Here is a 23,112-nt window from a genome sequence, read left to right as displayed (position 1 = left end):
ACTTTACTCCGGAGAAATTATATATAGATGACGAAAACATTAGCCAAGGGATGGTCGTAAAAAGAATATCCCACTCCCACAGCGACCTTACTTAGGGGAGACTGGTGTGACATATAATATCAAGGTGTTTTAAAGATATTAATTACAGACATTAATAGGCAGGGAACAAATATAATCTACTCGATATTGAATACAGATGTCATTGGTTTGTAAAAATATTTAATATGAAACAGTGTTTGTGTAACATTGAAATAATCTGATAATTAAAATGTACATATTCTTTCATTTAGCGTGGGTGGACCAGGCAGCCAAGCGCATTGTTTGCGAGATTCACTGCAAGGCAATAACAATTAGATTTATTGGTGAGGCATGTTTTGAGAAGAGAAGAGCTTGAACTCCAAGTGAGTGCATGCTTCCTACTCATAATTCTACGCTTCAGAGGGACTCACATAAAAATTCAAGCCAGGGTTTAAGTTCTTTCTGTTTAGCTTGCTAATTGCTGGATTATAACAACTGCACTGGAACCAGTTCCCAAGGATTTCAGAAAACTAGGGATTTGCCTCTGGGTCTCATTTGGCCTCTCTCTGGGAAAGAGGCTTTTAAGTTCCCTCAAACACACGCAAACCCGCTAAACAGAAATGGTTTAAAGAAGTGGCAAGCTTGCCAACAGCTGCCTCATGGGAGTTTCAACTTTGTTTATGGGAGGTCTAATGTAGGAGTTCTCAGCCTTGGGATCCTCACAGGTTTAAGGAGATTCATGACCATCCTCCCTTTGTTACGACCAACAAAGCGTAGAGCTCAAATCAAGTTACGGAGTGAAAACACTGCTTTAATGGCAATGTTCAGCCACAAAAAAAAAAAAAAAGGTGAACTATGTAAGGGGCTTAAGAACTTCAGTTACCCGAGTTGGGCATCTCCATCCTTCACATACCAACAACTTTGTAGCTTTTTGTAATGGAGAAAGGCAAGGACATAGCACTACTGTTCCATATTTAAATCCAGTATCTATAGTAAGGTGATTCTCTCACCTAAACTACTTGCACACAATATTTTTCTTCTGCAGAGATCACAAACACGCTCCACAATAAGTTATGAAAAGAAAATTAGGAAAGGCAGTTTCTGGGAAGTGGCAAACAATACTGACAAATGGCTGCTTTCGATACAGACTTCTGAAAGAGTTTTATGTACCACATCCAATATGGGGGGAGGGGACACTTCTCAATCTGCAGCGAGAAATCACAAGCAAGCTATGGGGAAGGAGAATCATAGAATCATAGAACGGTTTCGGTTGGAAAGGACCTTGAAGATCATCGAGTTCCAACCTCCCTGCCATGGGCAGGGACACCTCCCACTAGACCAGGTTGCCCAAGGCCACGTCCAGCCTGGCCTTGAACACCTCCAGGGATGGGGCCTCAACAACCTCTCTGGGCAACCTGTTCCAGTGCCTTACCACCCTCACAGTGAAAAACTTCTTCCTAATGTTTAATCTAAACCTGCCCTCTTCCAGTTTATAGCCGTTCCCCCTTGTCCTATCATTACATGTCCTAGTAAAAAGTCCTTCCCCAGCTCTCCTGTAGGCCCCCTTTAGGTACTGGAAGGCCGCAATAAGATCTCCCCGGAGCCTTCTCTTTTCCAGGCTGAACAACCTCAACTCTCTCAGCCTCTCCTCATAGGAGAGGTGCTCCAACCCTTGGATCATCCTCGTGGCTCTCCTTTGGACACGCTCCAGCAGGTCCATGTCCTTCTTATGTTGGGGACTCCAGAGCTGGAGAAGGATGAAGAAGACACCTCCCCCTGAGTAATTACACCAGCCATGGTTTTTGAATCCTGTAAGGGAGTAAAATGTAAAGAAAAACTTCCATCCAAATACAAAACAGAATTCCCATTGCTCATCCTCAAAGATGCTTGTGCATGAGCAGTACAGAACAAAGAACAGGCTATAGCTCTTTCTTACTTTTCCAAAAGGCTCAAGAAATCTTGCCATCAACTACGGTAAATGCACAGATGCTGCCCAAATGCTGATTTTCCTAGCTCACTCCAACACAGTTTTCATTCTTTCCTCTTCTCTCCCGCTGTATCAAAGCAACAAACGGAAGACATAAAAGATTCAAGATTCATTTCATATTTAGAAAATAAAGAAACCATAAAATTAAGTAAAAGGAAAAAGAATTTCTAAACAGTAAATCATGCCAGGCAGACTTGAGACACACCATAAACAGTTGCTCTTCTCTTGCAAAGGTTACAAAAAGCCTTTCTACTTTTTTGCTTTTTTGGTAATACTTTTCAGCCAGAGGGTGACAGCCTCATTTCCAATTCACCTGGCAGTTTACTACACGGATGAATCTCCACAACTAGTACTGCCTTATTTCTAGCATCATCCTGGTCTGATCTTAAAAGCTGTAAAGATATTTTAAAATCTCAAAGGGATTTGGGGGAAGAGGGGGAAAACTCTTTCATCATTATGCAAGAATTAGTATTCTCTGTATCCTGGGACTCACAGCCATCTAGATATAAATGACTTTGAACGAACATGGGGAGATGACAGAGTAAGCCAGCAATTGAGAACTCTGGAATTACTTGTTTTGATGTTAGTTTTCCAGTTAATTTCTAGATTTCTGTGAATCCCTCAGCATGAACATTATTCCATTAAGACGTTTACTTCTCTCAACATAGAATTCCCCCTTTTCTTTTACCCTGTGTTTAGCAAATTAGAGCACTGCAATTAAGCAGCTTAAAATATTCACTTTTAAAAGTAACTCTCAAATTCTAAGATTTAAAAGCATAAATTTGTCCTTGCTAATGTGACAAACACCCCATTTCACACTTTCTGTCAAGAAAAGAAAGTTAAGCCTGAAGACAATGATATAGCCCACCTAGCTTTTCTGCTCGACAGTCAGGAATCTTTGGAAATTTCCATTTTTTGTACTATCTACAGCACACAGGCACACCCCTTTCTAATCTTTCTCTTGCACCAAAGGAAACCAAACTATTGAATATTCCCCAGATGGCTGACCTTTGTAACAGGATCTCTAACCAATGAATGTTCAATATTTTAACTTTCATTCCCCAGCAATGCTATTTAAGGAGCCATCTGAGGCCTCTGCTGCTCCCAAGGTTCCTGCCTGCAATGCAAAGAGAAATGTAATTTTTTTTTTTAATGTCAGTTGCCTAGAAACCAGCCTAAGCTTTTGCAAGGAAACCAACAGAAGGAACAGCCTAAATCATAAAATTTGTCTGCTGTTGCTGCAGAATTATGTATCAAATATATTTATAACTTTCCTTCTAACCTTCTGGAAAGCTGTATGTTAGCAGTACAGGCATGGCTGAGTCAAACTTGAAGCTCCTCAAAGCTGTTACAGACATCTGCTTTTGCTGCACTGTTTCAATAAGGGCAAGTATTCCTTTTTTTGGGTGCAACACAGACATGAGCAGCTCCGACATTAGCTTGTCGTTATTTGGCTATGACCAGTATGTATCAGCAACTTGCAAAGTGCTCCAAAATCAGAGTTCATGTCTAAGCCTGGTTTCAAAACCCTCCGAACGCTGCCAGCGCAAGTGCTGGGCAGGGCTGCAGTATCTCCAACTGCTGAGCAGCCAAGGGGAGAACAGTGACACTGCAAGATTGGCTCCGGGAAGAGATGGAGCCTACTCCCCCAGAAAAACAGCTGAATGACAGCTGCCAAGAAGGATGAGACTATTTCCCTTTGTGTAACACCAGACACCTCCTGTTATTAAGAAAACCATTCAGGTAGACAAACATGACTCTTTCTTCCTCTTTGCCTTGAAGATGAACAAACACTTGAAGGGTAAGAGCAGAGAGGAGCATTTTGTGTAGTTAAAAGCAGCTTTGTCTGCCTGGTTTTGCAAGGTGTCATGCTTGGTGCTTAAATTCCCCTACTGCCAGTGTATCTTATCTACATGGTAACATTGATCATTGTCCCCAGGGTGTCAGTACAGGCTAGAAGGGGCATGGGAGGATCAGCAATGATGCAGTTATTTCTAAACTTATGCAGTTGCTGTCCTAAAGGCAAGCACTGGGCTGATAGTGTTCTGTCAACGCTGGGCAAGAGGTGCTGGACATCTGTGTACCAGGCACCCCAGGAACACGTAACCACCATCAGCAATCCCAGCTCAAGGCCTGCCGAGCGTAGCCCTTGCCTCCAGGTACCTGCTTGCAGCTCCACAGGGCTCTCACAGAGGCCCTTCCTCACAGCCCCTTCAGCTGCCCCCAAGCTCTTCCTTTTCACGCGTTTTGCTGCCACTTCATCCCCTAAATGAGTGTAAGGGCTGAGGGGTAAGAGCAGATTAATTCTCTCCTAGCAGATGCTCCAGTCTTCCTTCAGCTGGCCTGAGACTACATCACTCTCCACCCCTCCTCTCAAGAAACTCGTACCCTAAAACTTTTCAATCACTAATCAAATTGTGTTGTGGTTTGGTTGGGTTTTCTTGGTGGGGAGGGACAGAAGCACTAAATATGAGCATGAAAATGGGTTTATGCACTGCATGCACTAATAATAATAATAATAAACATCCACTGGACATGAGAGATCAGTATAACTGCTGCGAATTGAATGGCTCAATTAGGGTACCCAGCACTTCTAGACTAAGTCGACTCAGCGTTCACAGAATAATTTCACCACTATCCCTGAAGAATCCTCCCCCATTACCCTCAGGAAAATGGCATATCATTGTCATTAAATACAAATCTTGTCTCCTTGGTTGGTTAAGTAGAAGAGAAGCATCAACGTTGCCTCACAGTGTTTAAGGCACACATTTTGAGTTTATCTTTCCCTTAAGCAGTATGACAGGTAGAAACAGACATTCATGATGCAGACACAGAAGACTTTCTGAAGTACTGTCAGTTTAAGCTAGAGCCCAATCCCACAATGCACTTCTGAGTCTCTACTCCCAGAGCGCTCCAGTGGCACCTTGGGACACCCAGGCTGGGTCCTGTGTGAGGCCATTCGGTGTGGAAGGGGAGAGAAATCTGAACAAGGGAATATGTAACTGATCCAGCTGGTCCAAGGCCAGGGAAATGCTTGCAAGTGCACAGGGACCCTATTTCACATCCCTTGTGCTTGTAATACATCATCTAGACACTACGACAATTTTGCCTCCAGCTTCAGATACATAAGCAGAGCTACCCCAGTCTGCAGGGGTGCTGTGTGCTGGTAATCTCCACGACCTCCAGTGGAAACCGTTTAGCTGAAAAGCAGCAGCAGAGAACAAGTCTACATCAAACAGCTGGCTGTCTCTTCACTACCATGAAGGCTACAAAGTCTTCTCTACTCTGTAAACTACAGTTTGGTCCCTTCTTCTCCCATTCTGCTGAATACAAGTCGCTACTTTTTCAAAATCTTGAGACAAGCAGATGCAACCTACTGCACTTGTTTTACTCTGGCAGCAAGACAGTGGCTCCTCTCATTGCCTGAGGACTCTGCCAGATGGCATCCGGCTTTCGTACCACTCGCCACTCAGACTCCAGCCTGTCTATGCACGGCAGCAGACCCAGGGAGCTGCTATGCACACTCAGCCTCTGGCCGTTGTATTAGCAGATTGTGAAGGTTATTACCAGTAGAAGCAACTTAAAGCAGCTGTGAAGAGTTTAGCATTCAATTTTCCAGCACTATTTCAGAAGAACAGGCAGGAGTGCCACATTAGATTGATGTAAACCCTTCTCTTGCCCATCCAGAACTGTGTTTGGTGACACAGGACATCTCTCACTAATCTTTCTACATCCCGCATGTCTTTGCCATTGTCTAGGCTTTCCCAGCATTTCATCTAAAACTGCCTACAAAAGCCTTCTAAATTTCACAGTGGATTTTAACCATTTAAATAAACGTGCTTCTTTTGTTCAGAAAATATACAGCTCAGTATACACGCATTCCCAAGAATGGGTTAAAAAACAACCAGACCACACGATCTTACTCATTATGCAAGTTGTTGAGCAGCACAGGAAAGTGAAATCACTGTCACTCCATTACTTCCACTACTTAAGTGGATAGAAGACAGACAGGAAGGTTATGTTTCTCTGAGCTTTTTCATTCACTATTTTATGAAGCCCTAAGGCCTCACTTGCTCTGCAAGAACTTACTGAAGTGATGTGCCTATTTTTGTTAAGACACATGCTTTTTAAAATAATGTGTAAACTCAAGCATACATACAGTAATGAGCCTAGGTGGCTGGCCTGACATTCAGACTGATCACTTGTGAAAAATGACAATCACCATTGGCAATTTTTTGGCTGGCAGAGGAAGAAAATAGTTTGAAGTTCAACTTGATTGACTTAACCTGAAGAAGATGAATATACAAAATAAAAGTGACACTAGCCAAATGCAGTGTAGAATAGAGGGGAAGATCAGAATTTACAGCATCCTTAAGAAGGTCAGAGTTTGCAAATACTAAAAATGTGTTTAAAACAACAACAAAAAAAAGACACCAAGGTTTCCAGCATTTACAGGTTGATAAAACTATTCCTGTCGTACCCAGGATTTATGAGTATGATTTGCAGTACTGTAGAACAAGTAACACTGCAGGATGCGAGTTTTCATTACCAAGAAATGAGATCAGGAATTGGCTGTGATTGAGACAGGTGAAAACAGATCTTTTACCTATAAAAACTCAAGTGTATTCTGCAGTCTGCAGTCTAGACAGACCACGCTGTTTTCTCATCAGTTCTTTCTGCTACACTGGAGCACTTACTTTTAAATTAACTCTGTCCTGCTACCAAGCTGTGAAGCAGTATAAAAATGTATGCCACATCTCCCATTAGCAAGATGACGCATTGCAGAGTATATGACAGGAATCCTCAGGGAATACTTTGGGATTAGAAGTGAAATACTGCACAGATGGGATTGTTGGGTAAGGGAATTCCCTCTGCCCTGTACAGGGCTCAGAACATTTAGAGCTTTTACATCAATAGGCAAGATCAGGCCATTTTACCTTGTAAATATTTAAAGTACAGGCAAAAAGACATGACATACTTGAAAATCTGAAAAGATAGGACAGTAATAGATACAGATACTTCTGTTGCCTTTTTTTTTTTTTTTCCTCTTCAGTACTAAATATTCAGTAACTTCCAAGGAAGCTGAGGAGGTAAGCAAACATATAAGGAGAAGGACAGAGTTTTCATGCAAATTGTTAGAAGCTAAGATCAGGTTCTATTTCTCACCTCCAGTCTAACCTAAGATTAAACCATGACTACTCTCTGGACACACTCACTCTCTCAACCATCAACAGTTAAAAATCTAGATTTGCTCTCCAGCAGATTACTAGAGCTACAGCATTGTCTGCTGTTGAGAAACAGGTTAGGCAACCTGTAAGCCAATAAACTCGAAGTCCTGTAAGTGTTTATGTGAAGATACTGCGCCTTTCCATCACAGCCTATCTAGTCATTGTCCTCAGTATCAAGAGATCAGGTATCCAGAGGATTTGCAATGGTACAGAGGGCAGCAACGTGCTAACTCCAGCTGAATGCCAAGGGGAGCTGGATCTCACTTGTAACCCCCCCACCTGACATAGGCCAGTGAAAGGTATTAGCACCATGGCACCAAGCTCATTGTTAAAGTATTCCAGCAGTAGCTTCGGGTTTCCCTATACATGATTGAGTCTAGCCAGCATTTTCATACTTGGAACTGGATTTTGAAATGCCTGTACGGAACTTATATAGTAATCTGTGAGCCTCTTTCTCACTAAACATCTCCCTTCAGCTCCATGCTGATCTAATATGCTTTGTCAAAGTTTTGATGTCTCCTTTTGATTATAACAGATGTAGCCAGTTTATGAGGTAACTGTGGAGTCCCAGAACACAGAGTTTGCAAGGTCCCACCAAGTACACCCCCGGTGCCTCACAGCAGGGTCACTGGTCACCAATATTAGTCTAGGGTGTTCCACAGATCCCCAGTGACATAGGCTACACACAGTCTCCACAGGCAACATTTTTCCAGTGTAACACTATCATTTTTTTGCCTCTTAAAAGGAAGCATGAACTTGTGTTGCTACAACTGGAAGCCATCATGTCTTATCCCACCCATCACTGACAAGATTAACCTCCTCTTCTAAGAACTCCTGAAGACCTGTTTCTGTCTTTGATTTTTTTTTTCTCCCCTTTAAAGGTGAAAAAAAAAATAAAAAAAATCAACTCCTTCAATCTTTCCATAGTCCTGCTTACTATGCCCTTAGCCAACCTTGATGCTCTTTATTAGGCTTTCTCTTGTTGTTTTCCCATTTTCTCAAAGTGTAATGCATAACAACAGACAGTCTTCCAAGATAAGACTTTGTCTATGCTCACAGAAGTGAAGGAATCCCTTCAGACATCTTCCAAGCTTTGCTGCCACTTAGACATAACAAGATGACAACTTCTTTGCAAAAGCATGCCACTGTATATTCCTCTCCAATTTCCACTCCAAAGCCACTGTTTCCAAGTCAGCTTATAGCCATAAAAGATCAATAGTAAGTTACCATTTGGCAGATGACTGCAAGTTGGCGGTCTTTGCCCACTTCCACATGGATTCCCCTACACTCCATGGGCACTGAATATAGGACCATATTAAATGGTCTGCTACCACACAGCATTAATCTGCTCACATCTCCTGAAAATCTAGGTGGGGACCCCAAGAACGAACAGGCTAAATATTGTACCATCCACATTTCCTGCAGGAAGTCTACTCATTTAAGACTAATAAAGAAAAGCTCATGCTGCTTCTGCTTACCTTTTGCAACCAGACTTCAGTCATCTCAGTAGTTAACTGGTAACTCTGTCAAATACTATACTAATAATTTAAAAAAAAAAAAAATAATCTTATGCTAAAACACATGCCCATGCAAACATTCACACATCACTTCTTTTTCTACAGTACCTTTTGCACCAACCACTTCGAAAATATTAATCCTTGCAAGCTCTCTATGAAAAAGCGTTAACATTTCCTTGATTAGATGCAGAAACCACAGCTTAAAGAGAGGTCAAGTCAACTGCCCAAAGACATAGAGTGAACTGATGACAGTTTTAGACATCAGCATCTTTCTTAGGCTAAGCTCCTGCAGAGAATGGACAGCTGTATAATGCCTTTCAATCCACAGCTAGGCACAAATTCTGTTTTCTCCTTGATAATGAGAAGCAAACGCTACATGGAAAGAACAGTACTCAATACCAAATGCACATACCTGATCACAAAGTGCAACCTGAGTCTAAAAGGAGAGCACCATCCTTCCACGTAGCTGTGTGATGGCACCTACCCCCCCCTCAAAATACACGGCTGTGCAGATTCACACGAGTAAGCTAGATACACTGTGCCAGAGGAAAACATGCCATTTCGAAGCCCTTTGGTTTGAACTTTACCTTTCCACAGGCCACCATGGACAGGGCAAGCTGGTACCACAGGTGAAATTCATCAAACGCAAACTTCATGGCTCTCTCCAAGCACTGAGAAATAAATGTTGGGAGAAATGTCAGGCTTTTTTTTTTTAATATATCTTTTGTCAAGACTGATGCTTGGCTCAATAATCAAATCAAGGAAAACAATCTCTTGTGGCCCAGGCGATTATTTTTTTTTTAATTACATCATTTTCCTCTTCTTAGTTAATGGGGCTTGTTAGCACAGACCATCACTTCAAACAAAGGTCACTTTGTTCAAGTACCAACATATAAATTATTTTAAGGTCTCAAACAGTTCTGTGTACATTTCTGGCCTGTGCTGCCATAGGTCTGTAGCTGTTTCTACTAACTGCCAACTAGTGTGCGTTATTTGCACCTTCCTTGTCAAGTTCCTGCAAAGAGGGGCTTTGCTTGCATGTTTCAAGTGGAAGTTTCAAGTGGAAGTTTCGGCAAAAGCCAGGAAGAGGTACCTCAGAAAGCATGACATACTGCCCTCTTCTGCCCAGCGTGATACTGAGGAGGTCGTAGACTGCAGAAGCATCCCGGAGGCTGACAGCTCGGTCATCCTGCTGGTCTGGGGCTCGGCTGATCACTGCGTCCCGGTTTGCCTGGGCACAGACACAACACAAATGAAGCATCAGACCCCAAAGAGCAAGAGAGAATCGACTCCTTCACAGGAAGTTCCACTTATCATCCATGGCATTTTGTTTGAAATCATCTCAAGATATTTTTTTTAAACTCATCCCAACATAAGGAAGATGTTTCCATACTGAGTTGCTTTCTATCCATATGAAGCACACTCAAGAAGATAGCTGTTCATATAGAAAGGAACTGCTAGGAATACCTCATCTGGATTTGTTTCACAGAACTAGAGCATTAGGAAACAGACCTACCAGATCCCATTTCCTTGATAATTAGAAATTCATTTCTTAAACCACATTCCTTATTACTTCAGTTGCCTGCAACTGTGATAAAATATCAACCATGGAAGCAGTTATCTTCTGTGTCTGCACTTGTTTTCTTCCCAATAGCATGTGGTTTTGTTCCTCTTTTCTGCTACTCACTTTTTATTTTTTAATTTAGGCAAGTTGCCTTAATAATCAGATTTGCCTATCATCAATTTAATGCAATCAGAGGTCTAGGCAATACAATACCAAATAATTTTTTAAATAAATAAGCTGTAAGTGTTAATTTTGCATAATCAGTGCATTGCTTAGCCTAGATCAAAAAAGAGACATTACTTTTGATAGAAAATGATCAGTCTAGCAATGTCCCGAAACACCATATGCCATAGACTCAGATTTACTTCAAGATCCCAGCCTCTCTGCTTTCTGAGCACAAAGAGCGAAATTTCAATCCCAGAGTAAACGGAAAAGCCCCTCTGATTTCAGAGGACTTCACCCAGACTGCCTAACCTCTGAGAGGGGCAGTGCTGGCTGCCACTGAGCGCTGGCACTGACTGATAGCACAGATACACTGCTCTGGGCGCTTCAGCTGAAAGGGGTGCAACATCAGACATTCAGGTCTAGACATCGAAAAGATCAGAAAAATTAGAAGATTGCCAGCAGTTTCACCCAGGGCGAAGACAAAGTGTTCCCTTCTTGAAGCAGGAAGGTTATGAGATTTATTTTATAATACTTACTACTATAATCTTACATCTATTTCTTTCTAATTGCAGGGAGATTTTTGTTTTTCCTAAAAAGGTTAAACATGGGAATTAAGTGTAATAAAAATTTCCAGAATATGCAGCCCTTAAAGCCCACACATATTTCATTATGATTAAGCTGCAGCTGTTTCATCATGATATTATCTGTGTAATGCCCCAGTTCCAAGCACTCTTCATCACAGCCTCCAGCCGAGACAGCAAACACAATTACTGACAACTAACACAATCACAACCAAGAGCTAAATGGCAACCGCAGTTAAAGGCAAACTGACAGGTCAGACTCAGTCTAGTGTTTGCACAAATAAACTTACACTGACTCTTGCAGCCACAAAAGTATTTTTCTTTTTCATGTTACTGCAAACATAATTTGTGATTTAGAAAAAATAGTTCAGAACAATAGGTGGTGTCTTGGTTTGAGTGACACAGGACCAGTTTCTCTTCTAAAGCTTGGGAAAACCCACACTTTTAGAAGACTCTAGTGTCTGAATTTGTGAAAATATTTACTTTATAGCCAGCTATGGTATGTGGGTTTCAAGGTGTCAGTGTTTTTGAGCTCACCGGGTGCAGGGATGAGGAGGAGTGAGACCCGAGCTCTTGACCCAAGATGGCCAACAGGATTATTTCATACCATGAACGTCACATTCAATATAAATTAGAAAGCTTGCTGAGAAGTGTTCGCTATCCCTTGATGACAGCAGTCCAGAGAACTTCTTGCCCTGGTGCCGGACCCCTGAGGTCTTCCCTTCCTCCTGAAGCCGCAGCACTGACAGTGTCTGACATTTGCTGTCCACTGCTGGGAGTGCGCAGCTTCCTACTGATAGAATTGGCTGAGTATAATCCTTGTGTATTTTATATTGCTATCGGGACCAATATTGGCTCTTTAGTATTATTAATGTTAATTATTTAGTCTTACCCTATCAAATCTATTTATATTTCAGCCCTTGTGTTTCCTTGGTTTTCCCTGATTTCCCTTCCCAGGTGGGAAAGGGTCATCAGGTGATAGAATAATTGTCTAAATGACAATAAATTGTTGTGGGTTTCTCAAACCATAACAGGTCGCGTGAGAGGACAAAACCAACTTCAAAGAGAAAATCCTGCAACCAGAGTACAGAAACATAGCTCGTCTATCTTTATTAGAAGAACTAAACAAGTAAGAATAAAAAAAATAAACAGAGGGTTAAGCTCTGTTTGGATTTAACTCAAGACTGCTATTTTAAAAGGAAAAAAGAAGCTAAAGTAAAGGCATATACAGAACAATTCTGAGATTTGTACTTCAGACAGTTAAAGACGAAGCACATACAGAACGATCCTTATTGCCAAGTGAATCCTCCTACGTATATACAATTTACATTAACAATTTTTTCTGCACCGGTTACATTGTTATGACAATTGTTTGTAGAAAATAGCTACTGAGCTAGCACCCCCATGCTCTGTAATCTCATCATCAACCTCCCATTAGAGTCAGCTATAGCCTGATGCTTTTTTGGGTATCCATCCAGTACCGCACTATGATTTTTAAGTTGATGCATTAGCACAGACAGAAAATTAATTGGAACTGGTGAGTGCTCATTAACTCATCTGCTAACAGATATTGGTCCTAGAGGCAAGAACATGCCCAAATCCTGCAATAAGCAGGAATATGAGACATATTACAAGGATGCAACACTCTAAAATTGCAGTCATACTGAACATATCGTACATAACGTACTTTACCTAAGCAGACAGCAGTTAAAAACAACATATGCATAGGCATGACTAATATTTTTTCCAAGAAGGTCATAAACCTGCTTATTTTGTTCAAGCTTTCAAATCTCAAAGCCATAGAAGGTCTCTGCAATCTAACAGTCTTCACGTGCATGCATAGTAGAAGTTGCCACTGAGCAAATTAATCGTCACTTCTACCCCAATATGTTTTAATACTGAATCTATTTCCAATTGCTAACTCCAGCTGCTCAAAAAAAAAATAAAAATCAAGAAGTTCCTGCATCATCACAGAGAGATATATTAAAAAAAAACAAAAAACAAAAAAACACCCCAAAACAAAAGGTGTAAACCTCATAACAAACTGACTGAACAGTAGCAAGAAGATGGAGAGATGTAGTGTGTCTAATACAATAATGCAAATCTTCATCCCAAGGCTCAAGGTATCACTTACTACTGCAGTGTTACTGTACTCCAGGAGGGCAGAGAAGGGAATATGAATCACTATTTCTTGAAACCCACGCAGGGAAATTGGCATGTTTCTGTGGCCTGCCTCTTACAGAAAAAAGGGTACTGTGACCCACATCAACATTAGCCAAATTTTTTGTCTTTACCTTTGTTTATGTTATTGTAAACTTCGGTTTGGCAGTGAGAATTCCTAACAGTCACTGGTTAAGTGTAGGTGCACAATAGTTGCAGAGTTACTGCAATACGGCATACACTGATTCTGTTGGATGGGAAGTTTTACTTACAGAAATGTACACAGAGAGAGAGAGATTTCATTTTGCATTTGAGAATGCATAGGTTCTAAGCCATTTACACCAACGTTTCTTCAATACCTGTGTTTCTGTTGTTTCAGAGCACTAATTTTCCTGAACACAAATGGAAAAGGGTTATTTGTAGAACACTGATCTCCAAACAGCGTATCAATAACAAGCAGCAATTCCCAATTTGCCCTACTGCATTACTTCCTCCTCCTCCACTAAAAGCAGCAGTAAAACATAGCTACAAATACATTTTCAACACCCCCAGCATGACTCTTCCCTTTAAGCTGTTCCCATTGTCACACAGACATGCCTCACAGCACACAAGCGGGATGGAGAGAGATGGTGAGTCACACCATTAAAAGAAGAGAACCTCTGTTCAAGGCTGTTGTGTGGGATGGAGAAGGTCACTAATGCTACCAACAGGAGTTTCACCATTGGGAGTTAGCATAACTTGCATTATACAGAGCAAAAATATACAGTCAATACCCCTTTATTTGAGGTACTCCTAGGTAACGCAGCAACCCAGAGATGCATCACATTTGCATATTTTGGGATGCATTAGACACAATTAGCTGTGCAGGCAGGTGGCTCAGACATGACACCAATTCTATTTTGGGAGATAAAACACATCCTGTAGTTAGCCCAGACCGAGCAGCACATAGGATAGCGAGCACCTTCAGCCCTCCCTCCCTCCAGCCTGCCTGCAGGCTCCAGCACAGGCTGGTACCCCTGAGCCGACCCAGTGCTCAGCCATGCTGATGTCTCTCTGTATCACACTTGAAGCACAACTCAGGTGTTCAGCCTGACTGGGCACAGAGCCAACTGGGGTTCAGCGGGGCTTTTTAGGTCCGGCTCCAAACTGCAGCAATACAACAGTATGGACTTTCAGACCCATACTGGCTCTGATAGCAGGGAAGAGATCTGCCTTTCGGGGGATCTGCAATTTAACTAACAACCCTGATGAGCTACAAACAGCTTGTGCCTTCCTATCCACATATACAATATACTGACCTGAACACTAGATAAGCCACCTATACACAGAGGATTTGCTGTACATCAATGACCCTGATAATTACAGCTTATTTATGGCATGTTTATTACATGTAGAAAGGAAAGAGACACAGCAAATCCAAACAGCCATTACTTCAGCAGTTATTACACACACAGTTATGCTGCAGAAAATTAAATTTTACCACAGTACAAAGATGTACTTCTTCATAAAACGTCAAGCAATCCTATGAATTACAATAGAGCATATTCCACGTAGCAGCCCCTTCTCGCAGCAATTAGCTATGAAGTATCCTTTAATTGCTCACTTTGAAACATGGCTCCCCCTGCCTTTTTTTTTTTTTCCAAAGGAAAAGAAAGCAATTAAAATCTTTAATGAGTGCCTGCTGCCTGCCCCCTAATTCATGGGCATTCTAATGTTCAACTTGTGTCTTTCCATAATAGACATAATTGCCAGATCCACTGCAACCCATCTATACAGAACGGCAGCATGTTTTACACAGTGTACTGTAATAATGTAATTGGTGTGATTCAATACTAGCATTAAGAGAGAAAAACAAATGCTATGTGTGCAAGATTGACAACAAGCCTTTGAAATCATGCAATTGATGCCTCTACTGCTAAGAGCTGGGAAATATTTAACCCACGTCCTTTGGATCTCCATTCTGGTTGGTTTGCCTGTACTGCCAACAAAATGAATGAATTCTTCGCAATGGCAAGGACCCATTCACATGGAAGAGGCTACTGACTTTTCACTTAAGTTATTGATGATCTCTACACAGCACTTGAAGGTTCCCCTCACTAACATATACAAAGAAAATATTCAGGGTTGACTGCAAAGCTGCAGTGAAAATGTGAAGCAGCTGGAACAGGGAGGAAACACTGTACTCCAGCCACTCCCAAAAGTGCTCTTACAGAGATACCACAACTTGCTCCATTTCAGACCAAAAGCACAGTGAATGAAAACTTACTGCCTTGTGAATTGCGTGGCACCTGTCTCATTTCTGGTAGGCAACAGATCACAAGTTACTGGTACCCCATTCACATGTCTCAGCAAAACAGCCCATTATTATTGGTTATCAAATATGACCATATAGATATATCTTATTTCTCACCAGGTACATTTTAATGTCTTATACTGTAGCAGAACTAATTCTGGAAACATCACTGAAAGCAAGACAGACATATTGCCCCCCCCTCCTCCCCCCCAGCCGAAACAGCCCAACGACCCTACACAAAAGGAAGAGAGAGGGAGAAAGTAATAAAGTTGGTTTATAATACTGTCCTAGGTAAGAAGTCATATATTTGCTATCAGTAATCTGCATTTAGAAAGCTATCTTCCAAGAATTTGCATCCCCCTTGCAAGTTCAGAAACAAGACCTCCTACTGCAAAGCAGAATAAAAAAGCTTTCTATCCTGTCTCCAGTACCTCACATTAGAACTACTTATTCAAGAGGCGACTAACAGAGGTGGCGTATTTCCCACTAGAAACATCCTGCGATCACCTTTGCAGGTCCCAAACAAACAGCTTTGCTTTGCAGACCGGGTAAAGAGACAGTTGGGCTTGCAAGTGCACAACCGTGATTTGGCAGGAGCCGACAGAGCAGGCAATCCTGTCCCCAGTTGTCTCTTTCAGCTGCCATGGTCCGACAGCCCTCAAGAAAGTACTCATGATAGTCATCCAGCTGTTAGATCATCACTGGGCTTGGTGTCATTCAAAAAAAAAAATAAAAATAAAAATCCTACAAAAGCAACAAGAGATTCTTCTCCTTTGCCAACCCATTTGTTGGACAGAATTATGTTATAAAGCTAGGAACTGTAGAGTTAACAGGTTTTAATTATTTCTGTGCTTAAAAATACATGTGTTTAATCTTGTTCTGTTAAAGGCATGCTCACAGCCATAAGTTTGCTCTCACCAGTAAAAAGAACAGGACAAGTCCCAGTATCTTACTTCCCCCCTCACCATCTGTTCTGTGCTCTCAGGCTCTCCAAGGTCAAATCGCCTTTAGGGATTCAAATCAGAGATAAGATGGGGATGACATTTCTAATCTTTGTTACACAGGCACAGAATTTATTAGTTTTGGATACATGAAGCTTCATTTTCAGTATTAGTGAAGTGAACACAGAGCCAAAGAAAAATAATCCATGTTACCTGTTATGTTTGGTGGACCGCACCAGCCAGAATCCCCAACTGTAAGAGTCAGCATTGCCAAGAGCTGAATACAGGGATTTTAGACTGTACATTGAATCTCAGATTCAAGAAGGCAAGGTTTCTAAATGCAAACTTTTTTTAAACCTCAAAAGTAAACACAAAAAGTAATAGAAAGTGTTCCATTCCTGGCTCTGAGAAATTTCTGGCTGACTTCAAGGGGCAGCGCAGTCAACTCAGAATACTCCTGAGAATGGTTATTAAAATAAACAAAACTGTGGCTAAGGGTTAGTCCTGCCAAACCTCCCTTGCCTTCGCCCCACAGCACAAAGCACCAGAGTCCCTGATGGCAGAACAACTGCCATTCCTGGTGGTAGCATGATTCAGAGAAACCACACCACAAGTCACAGTATGCCCTTGGTTCTCCCCACAAACACAGTGCCACTGGTTTTGATGGGTTAAATGCAATAAGAAAGAGGACTAGTGGTTTAAAAATAGGACGGTCCATTTTTTCCAACATGTGATAGGAACACATGATTCTACCACAGCCTGAGCTTGTAAATGCTGTCACCAGCTGGCCTTCTCCTTGGTCTGAAGGAGAGCATTTTCCTCCTCTCACTAATGCAGCCCAATCACACCATAACTCAGGCTGTGCATAAGGAATGAGAATTTAGCCAGGAGGCCACAAACCCCCCTAAAGACAGCCCTGACTGTGGTAATCTTCAGGCTGCCTGATTTGTTTCACTAGATTCCTTCATGAGAACTCTACAGACAACCAGAGTGACTAAATAACAGCTGGCATAGAGGAGAAGCACTTGCCAAACTCAACAACCGGGATGTTTTTCATTGTTTACTGAGATGCCTTAGCTTATGAAAATAGGTTCCTGTTTTCAACTGGACAGAAAGAATACAGGAGGCAACTCAAGAGACTACCATGAAGAAAGAGGCCCCAAGCTTTCACTGTAAGTGTTAATATACTCACAGAAGCATCTTCAAAGTTATGAAAGAGGCCACCATGCTATTTGGCCTTCCGAAAAACTTTAGGCTTAGACACAGAGTGAGTGAAATACTGAAGGAACCTTTAACTATCCCGTTAGAAGATATTCTGATTTCATCCCACCAGAACATGCAAAGTGGCTCCCTTCCAATGCAAGGTAAAGGGATAAGAACAAAAGCTAGGGCGGCATCACAAGCCAGAACCCAGCACCACTAAGAGCCAGAGGCGTGCTGGAATGGAGGCCCAAAACAACTTAAAGGCGATTTCTATTCTTCCTTTCCCCCTTAGAGGAACAGTTCTTGTAACACCAGTAACATCATCTGGGGAGTTGCACAGATCCTGGTGAAGTAGGTGTTAGCTTCACCTTAGGAATGCAAGACAAACAGAAAAGCAGAGTGAATTTCAGCAGCGAACTACCTACCACTGATCTACTTCCTCTCTGTATGGCTCAGGTGAAGGGGGGGAGGAGGTGTTCCAGACGTATACTTCTTGAAAAAGCTACCATGTCTCCTTATCATCAAATTTATCACGTATTTACTTTGAGGTTCTCTGACAGTTTATGCTCCTCCACAGGACATCTTTGTCCTGTCCCCTCCACGTGCTGACAATTCCCCCAGTTTTGTCCCCCTTAAGCTCATTTTGGAGTGGCAAAAGTCAGGAACAGGCATGTGAAGCAGCTGTCTGGCTTTACAGTCCTGCAAGAAAGTTCTAATGGCATGGTTGCTCTTTTGTCTCTTTAAAAATCAGACAAGAAAAGTACCTTGCTGGTGAATTTTGCTGTGACAGAGCAATCAAAGTGTCAGAGAAGCTGGAGAGCTCCCAGCAAGCCAACCTAATTGTATACTTCTGTTTCATTTTAAGGGGTTCAAAATTAAAAATACTGAAAGAATGCCTAATCCAGCCAAAATCCAGGAACACCAACTACGTTGCTGACTGGCCCTTAGAAACACATCATTATTGCTTGCCACTGACACTTTCTCCAGGAAGGAAAATATGTTTTATTCAGTTGTTAACTTTACATCATTAGGGAGATCTCAATTGGAAATCTGCTTCTTGTTCACTTGTTTTCCATGAGCTTCAGCAAGTTTTAAAAAACAAAACCGAAAACTCCAAGCAAACAAACAAACCTGTACATGAGAACTCACTAGCCTACAACAAGGCTGTCACAGAAAAGATGTCTTGTCATAAATTAAACAAACCTTCCCCTTCTTGGTAGCATAAGGGTAAGACCACAGGAAAATATTTATGAATTGCAAACATACGTAAGAATCACATTGTTCCCTCTGTTCCTCCACTTAGGAATCACATTCCTGTAGTTCCTAAGTGTATTTCTCTACACAGCTGTATTTCTATAGACTTGTCCTGTATTTTTGTTCAAACAATAAACTCATGGCAAGCCTACTGCTAGTGCAAGAGGAAAGCTTAGATGTTCCATTTCCCCCCCAAAAAAACGGAAAGATAGTTATGGTTCCCGCAGTGCCCTACTACAGAATATTTGAATAAGTGCTTTATACGCAGCAGATCAAAATGCCTTGCATCTACCTCCAGAACATTCCTATATAGAGAAGACAGCACTTAAGCAAACACAAGGTTATTTATTTAGCCTTTAAGTCAGCACAGCAGTCCAGTTCCCATGAGTAGCATTTTCACACTGTGTCATCTGTAACTTACTTAGAGGACCAATTTGCCATTTTACACACTATTGGAAAAAAAAGGGATAACTTTCGTTCACCTCAGCAGAACAAGATTAGAGTTCAAGATCCCACAAGGCCTCTCTGACTGCAAGCCCAGTCCTAGAAAAGGCTGGAGCAGCCAGTACTGTCACTGCTCCAGATCCCTGACCCTCCTCCCACTCGGATCAGCCCTGACAAGCCATGCTGACATGAGTTCGGATTTCAACAGAAGTGCATGTGGTGTTCTACAAGCCCTCACTTCTGAAGTCTCCACTTCCTATTACAAAAAGCCCTTCTAACTGCAGAAAAGCCCTTGAAAATACCAAGTAGATGTACTATAGAAGCTTAATCAAGAAAGCACTAAAAAGCACAAAGTATAGTAACACTGAGATGTATGTGAATTTTAAGTCAATTTCATATTTTTGGGTGGTTCCGCCTCTTCAATTTTCCCCCAAATTTTAAAAGCAAACAATATTAAATTGCCACGTTCTGAAGAAGTTTGCAGGAAAGAGGAAGGACTTGATCCAGAAGAACCAGACAAAGAAAAACTGAAGGAAGCAAAAACCAACAAAGTTTCCACAGTATCTCTTTCCAACTTGTCTGAAAGCTGTTCAGAAGTTCCTAAGAGGGTCATTGATGCTCCAAGGTTTTCAAATCTCACTTTGAGCTACAAGTGACCACCCAGTATTTAATGCAAAGTAATGTTCCTTACATGTTTTCAGAAAACATTCCTTACACATTTTCTGTGTAAGGAAAACCTCTTCTCAGACCATGAAAATGATCAGAGGTTACCGTACAGCTTTCCATGCAGTTGTTTTTCTCTATCTTTTCCCCTTCCTCTTAAAGGTATTTTTTATAGCAACTGATGTTATAAATAGAAGAAATCTAATTCTTTTACTGTATTTCATTATGGATGTTTCTGCACATGACAAAACTCCCTGTACCATCCGCATTAGAAACTGCCAAATATCTCTCACAACTGAAACAGCTAAAATAATATCCCTGCAGACTAAGGAATGTAAGCAGGATATTGTATCCTGCAAATGCCAAACAGCAGGTACCACCACCATGTCTGGCTTTATGCAAGGCTCCCTTCCTCTCACTCTTGACCCATAAATCCACACAGACGTTCTGAATGGAAATGTCAGTCTTCTGACAATGTATCTGAGTGTCAGAACCTGCATGCAGCTATGGTGAATGCAGTCACTTCCTCTTCTTGACAATTCCACAAACCCTTCATTGACATTTCATTTAATAAAAGTAGTGTCACTGACAAAGGAATAAATAGCATTTCCTGTTCAACAGCCGAATCCTTGCTTCTGTTTATTTAGGGAAGATTCTGTAAACAAAACCAACCAGAAGACTTGACATGGAAACGATAGATATTCCTTTGTGCTATTAGTATTACAAACTCATTTTTGGCTTACCATGGATTCACTGATTAAGAGGAGAAGAAGAGCCTCTTCTACGTTGTCTTGAGGGCAGTAAGCACTGAAAGACAGAACACATTTTTCTGAGGAAGGTCAAGAATTATCCTGTCAGCCTCTTTCTCATTTCACAAGAGAAGCAGTAACTTGAAACATCTCATGCATAATTCATTTGCTAGGCAATACCTTCTTTTGCAGGTTCTCACAATTAAAAGCTCTGCAATATATCCTAGATGAGCTATACTGAACCATAAATAGATTATTTCCATTTCATACCAAAGACAGCTATTTGGTTGGATTTTCTTCCTTCCTGGGAAAAAAAAATAATCAAACACTCAAGGTTTAATGCTTTATTTTTCCAGCAGGCCTTTTGATGGGAAGTTAAAAACAAGAACACACAAAACTGCTGCAAGAATCAGTGACATAATTAGCAGTACCGAAGAGTGTTCAAACACTCTCCTTCCTCCTGCCCATAAAGTGAAATAAAAAAGAATGCTTACTTCTCTTCTGAGTACAGCTCAGGCCTCCGACAAAGAAGATTGCTAACATAAGACTGATCTTCCTTGTTCATGAACTCAGAAAGCGGATCAGATAAAGGGCTCCAGTAACAGTCTTCACTGAGGGAATGGAGAAGCACTTGGGCTAGCTGTTTGGCTGCAGTCTAGAGACCAGGGAACAGCACAGAAAAAGACACATCAGTGAAGCCCTCTCCAACACAGAAGATTCACCTCTCCCCAGTGTTCTGTCTTGGGAAGGAGACGTACCAACAACATGACAGTACCACTTTTCAGAAAGCTAGGGTAGCTAAACCAGCTGCTAATAGTCTACAGCAGTGGCAGTTTCTTCCCTCCTCTGAAAAGGCCAGCCTTCCACATTTACATGGTCTCGTTGCAATGCTATAGGAAAAAAGTATCAAAAAGGCCTGACAGCAAGGGACACTTCGGTGAATGAAAACAATTGATTGCCACAGGGACCGCTGAGACAATATCACAAACGTTACTATATCAGAATATGATGGCACTCCACTGTGTTCTCAGCCTCGGAATTTTGTATGCAAGTCTCAGCCCAGAAGCAACTTTTCTATTAGGTTTAAAAGATCAACCTATTATCTGTTAAGATTGCTTTTTCTGCAGCCTTTTATATACTGCATCTTGGTACTGCTTCTCTCTTTTTGTTGCAATAATGGAGTGAGCAAAGAGGGTGAGGAACTTTGTATTGAGACAGCAACATCACATGCACTTTTTTGACCATCGAGTGGCCAACGATACGTAAACGCTTGCTTTCCACTTCATGTGCATAGCTGGCAAGCTGGGCACAAAAGGGCGCAAGTTAACTCGACTTTGCAAAATTATCTTTGGCATTTGTCCTTGTCCCCCACCCAACAAATCTCCAAATTTTCGCACTGTAAATAGATGAACATGCAAACAAGCATAGACGCATCAAAACGGGTGACATTTTCTGTGAACTCTAAGCAGGAGAGCACTCCGAGCTGTAAAGTGAATACTGCACAGAACAGAGGGAAGCTGAAACTTCAATCCTTCTGTCCTAATACTTGTAAATATTATTTTGGAACTTCTCTGACTACTGCATATGAATTTTATATGCAATTCACACTTCGAGATCTGTTATGAAGCCACCAAGAGTAATTTTCTTTTAAATACCAGAATAGGTATGACTGATAAACTGAAGCATTACTCCACTTGAGGCATGACATCTATAGGACCAAATAAATCATACTGACGTTAAAGTTCCTGTTACCAGATTTGGAAAAATAACTTCTTTCTATACAAGGTTCTTTATTCTAATGCACATCAGCACACATGCATTCACTGAATTAGTCTAAAATGCAACCACAGTACTGTGCACTGTTTTGTAAACACCAGTAAGGTTTCATAGATGTACCTAGCAAACGGCAAAGTGATCTGAATGTGTGATGGTGCCTCAAAGAAATATTGTCACACACAACTCCCTGGAAACCCCAAGACCTTCCATGCACTCCTACTGACAAGTTACAGAAAGCCTTCTGTTTTTAACTAGGTTTTTCTATGCTTTTTATAGCAAGTAACCATGAGCAAAATGGCCTAGGGCCCTGCGACATTAGCCAGTATCATTTTATCATCTTAGTGTGTAATTATTTAGTCAGTTTTACCCTGAGGAGCCAACTCTCCTATGTTTTTTCCTACAGTCTTAGAGAGGAGGGAAAAATAACATGCCAGCAACAGAAAGATCTCTACTGGTTCACACAGTAGGAGAACAGTTTGTGATAAGCCTTTCAAAAGGCAAGCACGAAATACTTTTTTGATTTTAACATACAGTACAGTAGCTGTGTAAATTAGCCTCATTCTTGTTTT

At 41.4% G+C, this 23,112-nt stretch overlaps 1 protein-coding gene across 1 annotated transcript in view; it reads right to left on the bottom strand.

The window, feature by feature from the left end:
* Nucleotides 1–23,112, bottom strand: part of TTC7A (tetratricopeptide repeat domain 7A) — a 139,558-nt gene that overhangs the window by 85,798 nt on the left and 30,648 nt on the right. Inside the window, exons 6-9 of the mRNA XM_009880650.1 lie at nucleotides 21,262–21,422; nucleotides 20,762–20,825; nucleotides 9,844–9,981; nucleotides 9,338–9,421 (exon numbers count right to left, since the gene is read on the bottom strand). Of these exons, the coding sequence (XP_009878952.1) occupies nucleotides 9,338–9,421; nucleotides 9,844–9,981; nucleotides 20,762–20,825; nucleotides 21,262–21,422 (447 nt within the window). The remainder of the gene's footprint in view (nucleotides 1–9,337; nucleotides 9,422–9,843; nucleotides 9,982–20,761; nucleotides 20,826–21,261; nucleotides 21,423–23,112) is intronic.

Source organism: Charadrius vociferus, unplaced genomic scaffold (genome assembly GCF_000708025.1).
Source record: "Charadrius vociferus isolate BGI_N301 unplaced genomic scaffold, ASM70802v2 scaffold192, whole genome shotgun sequence".
NCBI classification, from domain to species: Eukaryota; Metazoa; Chordata; class Aves; order Charadriiformes; family Charadriidae; genus Charadrius; species Charadrius vociferus.
Note: the sequence above shows the minus strand (reverse complement) of the source record. Positions and strands in the feature narration are given on the sequence as shown.